Source organism: Conger conger, chromosome 12 (assembly GCF_963514075.1).
Source record: "Conger conger chromosome 12, fConCon1.1, whole genome shotgun sequence".
Classification (NCBI taxonomy): domain Eukaryota; kingdom Metazoa; phylum Chordata; class Actinopteri; order Anguilliformes; family Congridae; genus Conger; species Conger conger.
This window is the reverse complement of record NC_083771.1, coordinates 3,079,219-3,094,307: the sequence shown is the minus strand read 5'-3', so window position 1 is coordinate 3,094,307 and position 15,089 is coordinate 3,079,219. Positions and strand designations below refer to the sequence as shown.

Genomic DNA, 15,089 nt, shown 5'->3' with positions numbered 1-15,089 from the left:
ATCCGTGCTAAACTCAATTACAGTTCTTCCATGGAATGGAAGGGGCTGCGAAGTGCCTCTTGTGCTGACAAACGGACTACAAATAAAGCCATGTTACTGACGTAAGGGGGCCTCCCCAACATAGACGACAGAGGTGCGTTCAAGACAACGAACGTTCACGGCGAACTATGTTTGGAGCAAACGGTTGCTGTTGAACGATTTTAAATGAACATTCCATTTAGTTCGCCACCAACGCATTTTGAGTACGAATTGAACAATAGCTTGGATTGAACAATAGCAGCTAGCGGATTCGTTGCTTATCTGTATTTATTTTTTTTACGGTAAGAATTATTATAACAGTCAAAGAATTGCCTACTTTTGTTCTCCCCGTCTTCCCTGTCTGCAGCCATTTCTGTTCGCGGCAGACTACTTTTTAAAATTGTTAGCTAACGTTACCTAATGTTCGCACCGAACACAAACAAGTTTGAATATGTTTGCGATCTTGAACGACGCTCTGGTCTTGTGGGGAGCAAAAGTGTCACTAGACTGTCCCTCTCAACGACACGTACAAACAACTTCTCAGCTGCAGGTAGCCTCACATTACCATCACAATTCTTTCATTGCTGTTTAGGTCTAGTAGTTAAAGTTCATGCAACACAGTTTGAACAAAAGATTACAGCGCCAAAGTACTGTGGCTTTGTTTTTCAAATCAAAACATTGTATCGGTTTTACAGTTTAGACTGCTTGCCCTGCTGTAGGATCCAGCTATGCCAGTTTGACCAGCTTTAAAATTAGGTGGTCATAAGCTGGGAGCTGGCCTGAACTGATCAACCAGCTACAAAGTACATAATGCTTCATGTACCATATAACCGAATGAGTGCTGGCACTCAAGTGAGTACTGCCCACTGAACAGTGTAAGACAGAAGGCTAGGGCATGTCATACGTATCACAGTACTGCACAACGCATTTTGAACAATTATAATGTAATTTGGAGTTCAATATATTGTGACCTTTAGTGCCTTCATTTGTGAGTAACCGATTTAATTTCCATGTAAACATCAGTCCGTTTTGTCATCTAAGTTTTGGAGATTTGAATGATGATACCACTAAATAACTGTGAACAATTAGAAACTGAAATGTAATTGTTAGCATGACTACTTGAGTAAACAGTACTGTAGATCTCAGAGACTAGAGACCTGTATGGTATGGCACGGCACAGATTTACAATTAACAAGTGAGTTTTCTCAACATATGGATATTAGTGTTTGCACACTTAGCATTCCTTCAGAAACCTCCATATCATGTGCACACGTGGCAGACAAGATAACTTGTTCCTGTAGTCAACAGAGCAATGAGCAGCTCTTTATGGTCTGGCCTTCATACAAAAAAGGAATATGGAGGAACAGACAGACAAGGGAGTTCAGCATTGCTCTGTCCCTCCATACTCCACCAGACACATGGGACTGGGCAGCAGTTTTCCCCCAACTACATTCAGGAAATGAGTTAATGCAGTTTTGAGATCTAAAGGCCACTGCAAATGGGGTGGGGGGGGGGGGGGGTGGTACTCATAAACAAGCTAATTATATTAATTAAATAACAGAATAAAGGATATAACAATCTAAAAATATATTTAAACTGGGTTGCTGCAAAGAAAGAACACACTTTTGCAGTTGATTAGAAACAAGACACGGCGCTAATTTTTCAATGAACAGCAGAATTGCTGCAGAAACATTTCAGTACCAGCAGTCAGATCTTCAGATTTTCAGTGACTCTTATTCTGTGGTTTGCTAAAGAGCTGGGCTCCTGGTGGCGTCTCACTTCCCAGCCAAGCATCCATTTTAATGTACAGCTTTGCAGACCAGCCTTCAGACCGGGCAGCCTATAGCCTAGTGGCTAAGTTACATGACTGGGATCCAGAAGGTTGGTGGTTCAAACCCCAGTGTAACCACAATACGATTCTTGTAGCTGTGGGCCCTTGAACAAGGCCCTTAGCCCCACATTCCACCAGGGGGGATTGGCCCCTGCTTAGTCAAATAAACTGTAAGTTGCTTTGGATAAAAGCCTCAGCTAAATTACTGTGATGTAAAAACATGGAGGCCGCCCATGCCCGCGCACCCACTAACCTGGAATGGTAGGTCTGGTGCCAGGGAGTACCCACGCTGCCCTGGGATATCTGCGTCATGCTGGAGTCCGGTTGGCCCTCCCCGAGTTTGGTGGAGTGCCAAGAGTGGGGCCGTGAGGCCGGCTCACTCCGTCTGTGGGAGAGAGAGAGAAAGAGAGTGAGAGAGAGCGAGAGAGTGTGAGAGAGAGCACAAGAGTGACCGAGAGACAAACACGCTTCACAACTGTTATCTGTTTAGAATATCAGTCTTTGTTTTTTTCTATCAATATTTAATTAAACCGCTATAGCTATATTTATGTTTTAAATTCCTCCAAGGCCACCACCCATAACAGGAAGAAGGTAAACAAACATTTCAGTCCTGTACAAATCTGGTACAAAGGACAAAGGAACAGGGTAGGGTACAAACACATTTTAACTACACTTGAGAGATTTTTACAAAGATGCAAAAGTTGCATTGATACATTGACTAAAATCATTTGTTGAATAATTTCCAGCTTAACATCTATCAGTAAGATAAACATTAATATTTTTAGACATTTGCAAATCTTGCTTTGGCTTTACACAGAATCACTGTACACTGCACAATGTTGAAACAACATATTAAGACAATTAGAGGGTGCACTTGAGAGTTTATCCTTCATCTTTTGAAAGTACACCACAGATGTCAACAAGAGAAACTTTCAAAGCATAAAATAATAACAGCTGAATCTCAGTGAAATGTCAGCTGAACAGTGACAGAATGTGTTGTATTCTACATAAGGAGACTAGCAGTGGAATTTGGGTGGGGTGTACTGTTATCCTCTTAAGAGTCCAGTAACAGCTCATGACCTTGGAATGGGGAGGATGAAATCTTAAACAGGCCATTGTCAACCCATTCTCCACGTTGCCTGATTAACAAGCATGTCAGCTATCTGAATAATGCATTGGCAGGTAGGCTTAATCATTTATCTTAATTGTGTTGTACGCATTAGTCCTTTCTTCGTAACATGCCAGGTAAGTTAATTTAAATTACAATACATTTCAAGAACAGTTCACATCAATTTACTCAGAATAATGATGACACTTTACACTTGAAAAGGTTTACTACTCCAACTTCCAGCGCTAGATAAACTCATGCGTACATTGATTGGTTGCAGATAAAAGATGTATACAAAGATTAAAATATTGTGCTGATATGGGCAAATGCAGCACAATATTTATTTAGAATTCATTCAAATGAAATAATAAGCATTAAATAAACAAGTATGGTTTGATTTTAGCACAATCCCTTTTCAGCTTTCACATCAAAACTGACTCCATAATGACTCTTCCGGTTCATCTTCCTTTACTCCTCTGTAAATCTTTGCAAGACCAGGTTAACACGCTTAGTGCTAATACATAATGCAAAACATACAGAGGGGTTTATCATCTGACAAAAGCCCCAGTAGTGCTGATCTATGACAGAGCGGAAATGAAGTCTACATTTTACATGGGTTTACATTTCTGTTATGATTCCAAAGAGGTAAACTGGTAACTGATAAAACTTTCTATAACTATATTTCTATAGCTATAACTGATAACTGGTTTCTTTTGTTACAGCGTGGACGGTACCTGATAAAAGCCTAAAACAAGGAAACGGGTTAAACAGGGAAAATCTGGTATCTTGATAGGGTAAATATATATTTAAAAAAATTCCATTTTATGGTCTGGTCTGGTGCCATCATCAACAAGGGGAAAAACCATAAGGAAATTATCTTGCTGCGTATTTAAGGAAGTATTACGAAAATGAGTAGGAGTACTGTAGATATTTCAGAAAAATACATAAATTATTTTTAAACACTTCCTTCTTCAGGGTAGACTTTACCTCTCCAGCAAACTGCATCACACCTATTGCCCCACAAGTTTCGGTACCTCGTGAAAACGAATGAATCTAACCAATGGTCAAGAACACGCAAACCCACAAGTGTAAAAAATGTAAAGCACAGTATCGATAGCAGAAGTCATACGACCGAGCCTGACGACGGACAAAGAGCTGCAGTCTGCTTCTGCCTCCGACCCCAGATCACCGGTCTGGCATCCCGCCCCGCGGAGAGCCATTACCTGGCTGTGAACCTCAGGACCTTGGAGATCAGGCCGGTGGCCAGGCCGTTGACGCTAGTCTCCGACGGGGACTTGCACAGCGCTCCCTCCGACGCGGTCGGCGCCTTGCGCCTCCGGCGCAGCTTTCTGAAGGCCCCGAGCAGCTCCATGGTGTCTCTCCGTCGCCGGCTGCACCACACTGGGGAGGCCCCCGAGACGCAGCGGTCGCTAGCACTCGCAATTAACCGTCATTACCTTGTGTGTGATAACGAGCGAAGTAAACATCCGGCCCCCGCGCTGGGGAGAGGCCGCGAGACCAGCCGAACGGAGGGGGGGGGGCAGGGGGTACGGAAAACGAGCGCCGAGAAACGCTTCTGGATGTTTCCAGACGGAAGAGCGGTTTGAGTGCTCCAAGGAGAAGGCAAACACATGACAGCATGTGGTCACCCTTTCAGAACAAAGATGGGTTCTGTACCGTCTTTCCACTTCGCCCCATTCTCTGCATCATTCCAACACGTGGCTCAAGTTTTAATCATCAAACATGTCCACCCCCCCCGACCCCCAGGGCACTTTTTTTCATAGCTGAGAAGATGATTTAAAAAAAGAAGAAAAATGAACATCTGCTTGCTATTATTGTGGCTCATCTAATATTTTCCTTTATTTAGCGCAGGTCTGCTGGATATTGTTCTTCAGAGAGGTGCTCAAAGCAATTTATTTGGCACGGTACCAACCGGTGTTTGTGATCCCATGCCCATTTGAAACATGACGCCTGAGCGTGAACCCCACACCAGAGGGCCCGCATACAGGAAGAGCAGAGAAGTGGAGGACAAAGCCTCGGCGACTGCACCTCATTCAGGGTTAACAACGGAGATGGACTTCCGTGGTGTCCCATCCCGGGAATCCCAGGGGGAGGATATTCCTTCCGACACTCCCACGAAACACAATCTCCCGGAATGTGCAGCGGCAGCGGGGAGAAAGGGAGGCCTAGCGGCCGACGCCAGCCCTGTGAAGCTCCTTCGGCGTTTCCCGGACCTCTCTGACGCCCCATTCTCTGGAGTCTCTACAGAGGGCCAGACACGCAGGGTGTGTCCAGGAAGAGAAGAAACCTTATCTACGGTGTGGAAAAAAACGTCAGTTGAGATGTTTTGATCTGCGAGGAAACTGAAATCGGAGAGCAGATGAGAGAGAAGAGGGAGGCTGTGCTCGGGCCTTCCAGAGGAGACGCTCAACACACTGTCCAGCCAGCGATGAGCCCCTCGGGGCTAGGAGATCCCTATCGGCACAGACGACATAAATTCCACCCCAGAAGGACCAGCATGTTGTCAGTATGATCAACCTGATAAAAGAATGCTGCTTAATAAGTCCCCAAATCTCTTCTCCTTCTTCCAGTTAAACATGAGGTTATCTGATCAGGAGGAAGTGAAAAAATATAGATTTTTTTTTTCTCATCACATTATCCAGTGGGTAATTAGAGATATACACAAACTATATCAACTTTAGATATTCTTCGATGCAGTTGGTCTGTACTAAAACAGTATCAAATTATGTTTTTAGTAAAGGTGAACAGAGTACATTCAAGTGTTACTAATCACTTATTGAAAACCATGATAATCCTTAACTCCTGAGAAATGACAACCTCAGGTGTTTTGAGGCTCCAAAGCCTGGAGTTTGCCCTCACAAAAGAGCCAAGAAGGGGGACATAGTGGAGGGCAAAATGGGCATGGCCCAGCCACCGTGCTTGGCCCTCCCTGCAGTGCAGATGTGATTTACACAGGGCCAGTCCCCAGGGCACCCAGAAAACTACTTCCTGCCCCTGCCTCCGTGTCCAGCCAGGAGGGGGTGCTGTCGTCCTCTTTCCTGTTATGCAGATGTGCGCTGTGGGCTCCGGGGAGCCGATCCGTGTCCTGAGCGCAAGCACTTCCCGAGTTCGGCGCGCCATCTTCCGACCATCAGGACCGCCTCCTGGTTCCCGCTTCGCCTGTTTGGCCAACCCCAGTAACCAGGGTGACCCGCACTCATCAGGTCTGATATGCGGCCATCTCCAGGACAGGAACAGCCTGTGCTTGGCTGCTCAGCAGTACAAACACTCTAGTCAAAGGCATTCATTTCCCCCTTCTGGTTTCATCACTTTATCAGGGTTAGGCTACCCTTGGTTTGACACTGGCCACAGGGACCAACTTGAAAAAGCAAAGAAAAATCCATGAGAATGGCTCTAAACTTCTTGTGTGTGTGTGATTGATAAAAATATCAACATGTTTCTTGAATGTTATGGGAATAGCTGACCTCAAAGAATACCCGGGGATAGTGGACTCTTTTTATGAAGTGTTGCTTGAACTAAACACTTACAGTGGTGTTACTACTGTCCTGAGTGTGGGTGATATTATATGAATGGCCTTCTTTGAGCTGCATTGCAGAAAGCAAGGGAAGGATGTAGGAGGCCTTGTTCAACAAATGAACCCTCTAGTGGTTAAATTATTTTCTTTCTACAGGGCAACATTGGCTCAGGCGTTAACTGCCGTTGTCTGGCAGTTGGAGGGTTGCCGGTTCTATTTCATCCTGGGTGTGTCGAAGTGTCCCTGAGCAAGACACTTAACCTCCAATCGCTCCTGATGAGCTGGTGCCTTGCATGGCAGCCAAACATTGGTGTGTGTGCGAATGGGTGAATGAGAGGCATCAGCTTTGGATAATGGTGCTATATAAACGCAGACCATTTACTTTAAAGCTCATAGGTGGAGGATTTTTCCTGTAACTCTAAAGCCTGTCATCGGAATCAACAAGAAGATACACAAATCTCCCAAATAGGCTATCTCTACTCCACTTTGTTTGGTTCAGGCAGTCAGTGTGGGCACTTACATTGGATCACTGTGCGGTGAGTGTTAAGACGTGTTAGGCCTTTAAAGCCTGTCTCTATAACAAGGCTTTTGTATGGCAATCAATAACACCCCTATATTTATTTTGAGATGGTTTATGTTGAAGCATTCTTTCAACTTTCAACATTCCTTTGCCCCCCAAAATGAGGCTGTATGTCATGTGACATTTTCACAATAACCTTAAAAGGACAAAACCAGGCCTCGCTGATAGGCTGTGTTTGCAGACGGTGTACACAGAACTCCAGTTTTATTTTTAGATGGCACACTTAAAACCGTTCTGATGAATAAAATCAAGACGCAGAAACCTGCGCAGCAGTGTGTTGTTTTATAAACAGAGTGGGATCCCTGGCCCACACACCAAGACTTCACAGAGGAACGACACGTGAGTGACAGCTATTCATACAACACCCACTACCCGTAAAGCCAGAGATGAAACACGCTCAACAAAGAGCCTTCTTCCATTGTGTACACCAGGGTACAGCTAAAAGGAAACACCAGTGGAAAATAATATCATTCAGGAGCAAACCAGAGCTCTTTACGGTCTGTATCTGACTGACAGACATACATATACATCAATACAACTTTGCACTTAAAACCTTTGGCAAAGTTTGACACTCAAAACATTGGGCAAAGTATGGCACTCAAAACTTCGGGCAAAGTTCGGCAATCAAAACTTTGGGCAAAGTTCACACTCAAAATTTTGGGCAAAGTTCGGCACTAAAAACTCGGAACGCGATTTGCATGATTGTATGATTCGCACAGCGGTTTCGTCCAGGCTGTGTGGGCAGCTAGCGGGCCAGACCTGTTCTTGATGCGAAGCTCAACTCCGCTGGGACATCCTGGGTTCTGCCGGGGGGGTCCGTGGCTGTACGGTGGGCCGAGACAGGGGGGGGCGTCTGCCTCGCTGCAGCATGGGTCCAGGAGGCAGCTATCTCTGCGAAGATGCCAGGTAACAGAGAGGAGTGAACGAGGGAACAGTGACCAACACAACAAACACTTGTTTTGGTTTCCAGGAGTTTTCACTGCCTATTACCATGTATTGGTGATACATTTTTCTTAGGTATGATGCAATGATTTTTCTTTCTCTCTTTAAATCAGTCTCGGAACTGAGGTAAATTTGTCCAGATATGACAGTGATTAATTAGGTCAGTTCTCAACTCCGTTCTGATCCAGCCCCACCCAGGCTCAAAAGCATTCATGGGGCCCCCATCATATGTTAAATTATGTTAATATTTTCCAAAATCTACATTGAGTCTGGCCAGGGACCACCTGTAGTACCTTCAAGGACCCCCAGGGGTCCCTAGTCCCCCTGTTGAAAACCAAACCAAAGAATTAGGTTCAGTGCCCAAGTAGAATAAAAGCAAACACAGGTCCCCGGCAGAATCCGGCTGTTCAGAGCTGGCCCCAATGGGTCAGGGAAGAACAGCCACTCCACATACTGCACCATAACATCACACCAATCCTGACACCAATGCACTCTCTTGGATCTTAACCGAATGCCGAGGCACAGATTATATGAACCAAAACCCTTCAATGGTCAATGGTGAACAAATAATGGTGTTCATATGTGTTTATTGTCAATGAATTATCTATATGTTTTTCTAAATCCACATTTCAGTCTGGGCAACATTCATTTCAAGACTGTAAGAATCTCTGTAATTATTTTTTTTGGTGAATACATTTTCCTCCAGAATTGGCACTCCCTTGTAGGTAGGTATCACAAATGAGCGTGTATTTCCCTGGAATTCTATCGTGACTCGCTTCTCAAACTATGTCAAGGGTGAGGGTGGACCCATATCATAGCAATGTCTAACATGGTCAACATTTAGACATAATTTGCTGTTTGAGTATTGACTAATTCCTAAAGGTTCTATGTTGGAAAACTTCAGATGTCATTTACAAATCTGAAGAGTGAAAAAATACTTCTGGAACGTGGGAACAATCTCTTATCTCAATGTCTGGTTTGGAGCATTTTCAGAAGCCGATCAATCAGCACTGGTGTGTTTGGCAAAGGCGGAGAAACCAAAGCATTCAACAAAACAACGTTGCGATCCTTTTCTCTCCCCCAAAGGAGAGCAGACAGTCTACCTTCCTTATGTATTTCTTCACTTTATTCAGACAAGGGAAAGCAGAGAGAGTTACAGATAGAGATTGCAGGGATCACAGTACAGAAAGCGCCAAAGCAGGTTGAGAGTCTACTGAACTATGGACGACGCCACACTGTCTCTGTTCAACAACCCTAGCGTGCAGATATAAAGCTAACCCTTTGCTGCCAGGAAACGTGACATGACAGGACATCACTACGGCAATATGACCGAAAGCAAGTAAATGTCATAAACACTGCAATGCCTAGTCTACTAGTTCAGATAAGGTTTAGCTGGGTGCTTTTATCTGGAAATCTAACTTCATTTGGTGTTTCAGTATCTCAACATTTTCTAAAATTATTTGTCATGTAGCCTACGTTTTCTGTTGGATTATAGATACAAGAAATATACACATACAACACGTACATACACACATATATGCACACACAATGATACTTGTATGCTATTCTAATACTAATAATGTCCCAGGCAACTTGGTGCCCTTTAAGTTACCGGAATACTGTCTTGCCAAGTCTTGAGAATGATTTAACTGAGGGGTGGACTTTGTGCAGACCACAGAAACAGCAAGACACAGACATTCCTTGTGCTGTCTTCCATTAAGTGGGCTTTTCCATGATAAGAGCATAATGACGCCCATGTTAACGCATCGCAAAGCTTGGGGTCTAGTTGAGCTTATTAAGCCACACAGTACCCTTATAGTAGCTATGTAGAGAGTTTAAGGCCTCAAAAATGAAGGCGTTTAAAAATAGAATACATAATAAAAAAAGGAAGAAAGAAAGAAAATACAAAGCACCCTCTTTTAAATTGTTCTTTGGACAAAGGATTTGTGTTTACTAACGAGTAGGAGGCTCAATGCTCAACCACAGGCATTCACCAGGCACTATCTCCCTGTGATTTTGCACTTTTTCTGTGCTGCACTGATAATGCCAGGTGTTTAGATGTCAAAGACAATAGCATTTTTGGGCAATGTTTTCAGCCTCCTCGGACTAGTTTTCACAACCCTGTGCAAACAAGACTAACAAGGCTCTGCTTTCAGAAAATTCCAAAGGTATTACCCCCATCGCACATGCTCAGAAGACATCGAGTAGCAACAGTGTTCACAATGGATCCACTGCCACACTTAACATTCTTCTGACCCTGCGGCTAAGACCACACCTGTTCTCACACTCACATATTCAATTAGTGGGCTGGATTTCAATTTAGTCTTCTCCCTTTGTGTTCACCTGTCATCTTTGTTTCCATTTGGCACATTTATGGATCATCACCTTGGTCCCCGGTAGGAAGGTGGCTACCATTCGTCTGTTTCCACAACTGAATCATGCATTGTTCATTTGAGATTTTTCACTGATCGGGACAAGGGAGCGCCTTGAGTGATTTGTAAATGCTATGAAATCTAAATCTATTCATGACAACAATAAGGTCATATTTATAGACCAATTTCAAATAAAAGGATTCATGATAAAAATCTAATTAAGCAAGGACACATTAATATTAATAACTGGCGTAACAACTGTATCACAGACAGTGAATTCTCAGGATTGTGCGAATGTCTCTTTTTATAGGTTATCCCAAGGAAAGTGTTGATGTGCAATTTTCCGCCTGAGCCCCTTATATATTCCCATTTTTTTATTCAGGGTGAGAAAAGTGCTATGGCAAACATACAGTAGTGCCAGGTTTCACAATGCAGTAACAGTGTTTGAGCACACTATAAACAGTGCACGGTGGGAACTGCATTGAAGGTAAATACGGCTCTGTTTGTTAACTACGCCTGCAAGTGTTTGAGCGCCAGAAGCCAAGCGGCACTCGTCCGAACTGAAGAGTCTCGTTCTTTCAGAAAGTTCTTGTACAAAAACTCATTGACTTCCAGCAGACTCTGCCTCCGTCTGTACAAGGAGCCCGATGTTGACACAGCAGTTCTGGAATTAAAAATGTGCTAGGCATCTGGTGGTGTCACTCCCTGCGAAACAAAAAGCCTTTTAAATTCTTCTCACACGTAGTGAAAGTGGCTCAGGGAGTGGCATCACACAGCCATGGACATTAATCACCCCGCTAAACGCTTGTAAGAATGTGGAAGCAGCGAGGCCTGTGTGACTGCTATTGCACCTCCATGTCACGCTCATTTTCGCCCAACAGGGACAGGTGGCTGTCCACGTCTACCAGCCGTGAGGTCACCAGAGAGGGGAGAGAATTAACAAGATGGAGGCCTCCCTTGCACTTAAAAGTCCCGAGACAGGCCCAGAAAAAGAAGAGTCTGGGGCTAGCTTATGCCGTTGCCCCTTATTTGAAATGTTCTTCCTAAAGTTTACTGTCCTTCAATTCAGAATCAGTTGTGGAAAACCCCAAAGTACCATTACTATACATCAGATAAATGTTCAGTATTTTTTACCCTGAAAAAGGTTTATCAGAGTTTCAAGCTGCAATCCTGCAATGCCACTGTCCGATTTTAACTCAATTTCAAGTTGACAGCAAGAAACATGGTGTGCAAGCACAATGTATAGCGCATGGTCAAATTTAATTTCATAAACTGTTTCAATACTATGGTAATATACTATATGTTGAAATCTATCATACTGAAGTATTGATTATTGATCAAACATCACTTTATTGAATACATATATTAACGCAGCCCACATACGTAACACAGCAATCTATAGTCCTGAAAATATTTTCCCCTTATTTGAAACGTTCTTCCTAAAGTTCACTGTCCTCAAGCACACATAATGAGGCGATACTTTCAAATAGAAAATGCGCAGTGGGCCGAAAAGACAATACCCCTGTTTAATTGGCAGAGACACCACGTCTCCTGACACAGCCATTGTGAGTTCTGCCCCCAGCTGAGGCTAAACTATGCGGAATTTCACAGCGAAATGCACCGGCCCGTTTATTTCACACTTCATCCGGTCGTCCTGGAGCTGAGCATCTTCGCTCCAGTCCTTAAGCGGGGAGATGCTCGATATATCCTTTGTGTTCTTCGTATCTAAATATTTGAGCTGTGAGATTAAATATGGGGCGATGGGGTCGGGGGGGCGACGGGGTCTCTGAAGCCCTCCCCTCGAGCGCATTCCTCACATACCAGCCTGCCTGCGACAGGGCAACCCAGGTGGTGTCCATGGCAACCCAGCAGCCCCATCTTGGATCCCTCCCTCAGCCTCACAACGCTTTTGTCACTGAATAAACTTAAAAACAGTTTTCTTTAGTTTTTTTTTTTTTTGCATACTGGTGAGGGTGATGAACTCAGTCACAGGGACTCAGGATGACAGTGAACGAGTAAAGGTGAGGTAAAAGAACACGAGCAACCCGTGGCTCATGATGCTGCGAGCACTAGGGCACATACATACGGTACGTGATTCGCCGATCATTCTGTGTTCATAAACAAACTGCACGTGTGCGCAGTAGAACAAGGCCTACCGCGGCGTGCATCAGATCGACGCCCATTCGGCATAAACCAGTTTAACACGCCGTCGCCACTGGAATGCTAGAGTCTCAGCAGAGCCTTCAAATAATTCCTCACTTACATGCTATAGGTTCAGAGAGTAGAGAACACGTAAATGAATGCTCAAGAAACACCCAACGTGACCTTAATCTGAGGACACAAATCGAATTAAAAAAAGAGTTTGCTTTACTTAAGCTTTCTCGTTGTTTATTTATTATTTACATTTCTGCCTTTGTGTAATATTAACTAATTGAAGACAGTTTCTGCCATAGATTGGATAAGCACATATATTTATTTTAATTCCTCCTAATTTGCTGTTTTATTGTACAAACTATAGTTAGTGTATGTATTGTGTGTCTAACTAGGATCATTTGCACTTCACTTGCACTTTGTCAATAAGCTGAGGAGCACTAACACTCAATTCAGAATCTGTTGTGGAAAAGTATCATTACTATTCATTCGATAAATGCATTTTTAACCCTGAAAAAGGTTTATCAGAGGTTAAAGCTCTGTTAACAATCCAACAGCTTTATCCCTGACTTCAGGAAGACTGTTGAACCTTACTTCAGCATGCTCAAATGTGCATTTAATCAGTTCTTCAAGTTTTCTTGGCCCACTCCATTTTCAACAGCAATTTCAAGTTGACAGCAAGAAACATACTGGGACATGTATAATGTTTTGGTAAAATTTCCTTGGTTCATAAACTGTTTCAATAGTATGGTAATATACTAATATGTTGAAATGTATCAATTGCATATTGAAATATTGATCATTGATCAAATTTCACTTTATTGAATACATCCAGCATATTAATGCAGCCCACATAAGTAATCTAGTCCTGAAAATATTCAGATAGAAACTCTCTTTTTTACAAGCTTAAATGTATTCATTACATGACATGTTATTTAGCTGATGCTTTTATCCAAAGCAACTTCGTTAGACTAAGCAAGGGACAATCCTCCCTGGAACAATGAGGGGTCAAGGGCCTTGCTCATGGGCCCAACAGCTGTGCAGATTTTATCATGGCTATACCGGGGCTCGAACCACCAAACTTGGGGGTCCCAGTCATGCACTTGAACCACTACGCTACAGGCTGCTTGTATTCACATGATCTTTCACACATAATCCATTCTGGAATAAAGAGAACCTCTTCCCTTCAGGTATTTGGAAATAACAACAACAGCTAATCTCAGGCCCAATGCCACAGGCTACAGACAGCAAACTGCTGTATAGGACCATCAAAATCACCAGGAACAGCACAAGGACAGATGCAGAACATTCTAGCTCACACCAAGACAGAAGATGAACTAACACAGTGAGGTGAACTGCAGTCACATAAATCATTAATATTCACACTTACTTCCTGTTAGTGATGTGAGCTGCCAGCCTGTCCTTGTTCTACACCCTAACACAATCCCACAGAAGCAACAGCGTCATGAGTTAAGCATCTGAGTTACAGGAGATGCTTCACTCACAGGATCCATAGTCCTGGTCAATTGTGCACGGAATATGAGTGAAGGTTCAAAAGACCCTTTTGCTGTCATCACATTTCCCCTATCACTCTTATCACATTTCTCTCTCTCATCCCTCCCTTCCCCTCTCTTCCCCTCTCTCCCTCCCTCCATTCTCCACCGCTCCTCAAGCTTAAGACTGGATCCCTCATGACTCAGTGAATACCTTGGAAAGTTGTTTTTCAGCACTGTCACAAAAAAAAAAACAAAAAAAAACAAAGAATAAAACTTATTTGGTTTGCTTATGCAAGGGTGATAGTGTCTAATGTTTTCAGGGCCTGTATTAGTAGTTACAAGCTGCCTATTTTAGCAGATATACCGCTACACACACAGGGTTCTGTATTGGCCGGAAAAGCTTGAGTGTTTAAGAGCGCCTGGCGCAAAGCTGGCGATTCTGACACGGCTTTATCGCCGTTAAGGGGAGCGGGGGAGGCACACAGCGGTGTTTGGCGGTCTCCCAACAGCCAGTTTCTTCAGGGATCAGCGGGCAGGAGTCTGTGGGAACCTCCGACTGGGAAACGAGCAAAGGCAGCGGACGCAGGAACAGACGAAAATCAGCCCGCATTTACACTGATGTGGAAACTGAAACAGTCAATTAATGTGCACTGTCCCTGCTAAATAAAATAAATAAGAAAACAGCTGAATGGGTGAAGGGGCGCACCCACTGAACATGCTCCGCAGCCTTCCCCTCTCCTACTGGGGAGCCATGGCCTGGTTGGAGAGGCCTTGAGGCCCTCTGCCTGAGTTGAAGTGAGAGTAGGCTTCCCGTGTTATGAGAGGCCCCTCTCATCCCATTACATTACAGGCATTTGGCAGACGCACTCAGCCAGAGCGACGTACAGCAGAGTGCATACTCATAACCAGGGATGAAAAGAAAAAGACTGAAAGACCCAAGAGGGAAGTACACTTTCAAGTGCGAGGGATGACCACAAAGATAAGAACTTGGGCCTCGTAGATTCATGTGACGACAAAGGATTAAGTCTATGAAACCGTTCTAGGGAACACAACGCA

At 43.9% G+C, this 15,089-nt stretch overlaps 1 protein-coding gene across 1 annotated transcript in view; it reads right to left on the bottom strand.

Annotated features, from left to right (window-relative positions):
• shroom3 (shroom family member 3) overlaps nucleotides 1-15,089 on the bottom strand; it is a 50,716-nt gene that overhangs the window by 20,970 nt on the left and 14,657 nt on the right. The window contains exons 3-4 of the mRNA XM_061262018.1: nucleotides 7,832-7,963; nucleotides 2,103-2,234 (exon numbers count right to left, since the gene is read on the bottom strand). Coding sequence (XP_061118002.1) covers nucleotides 2,103-2,234; nucleotides 7,832-7,963 — 264 coding nt within the window. The remainder of the gene's footprint in view (nucleotides 1-2,102; nucleotides 2,235-7,831; nucleotides 7,964-15,089) is intronic.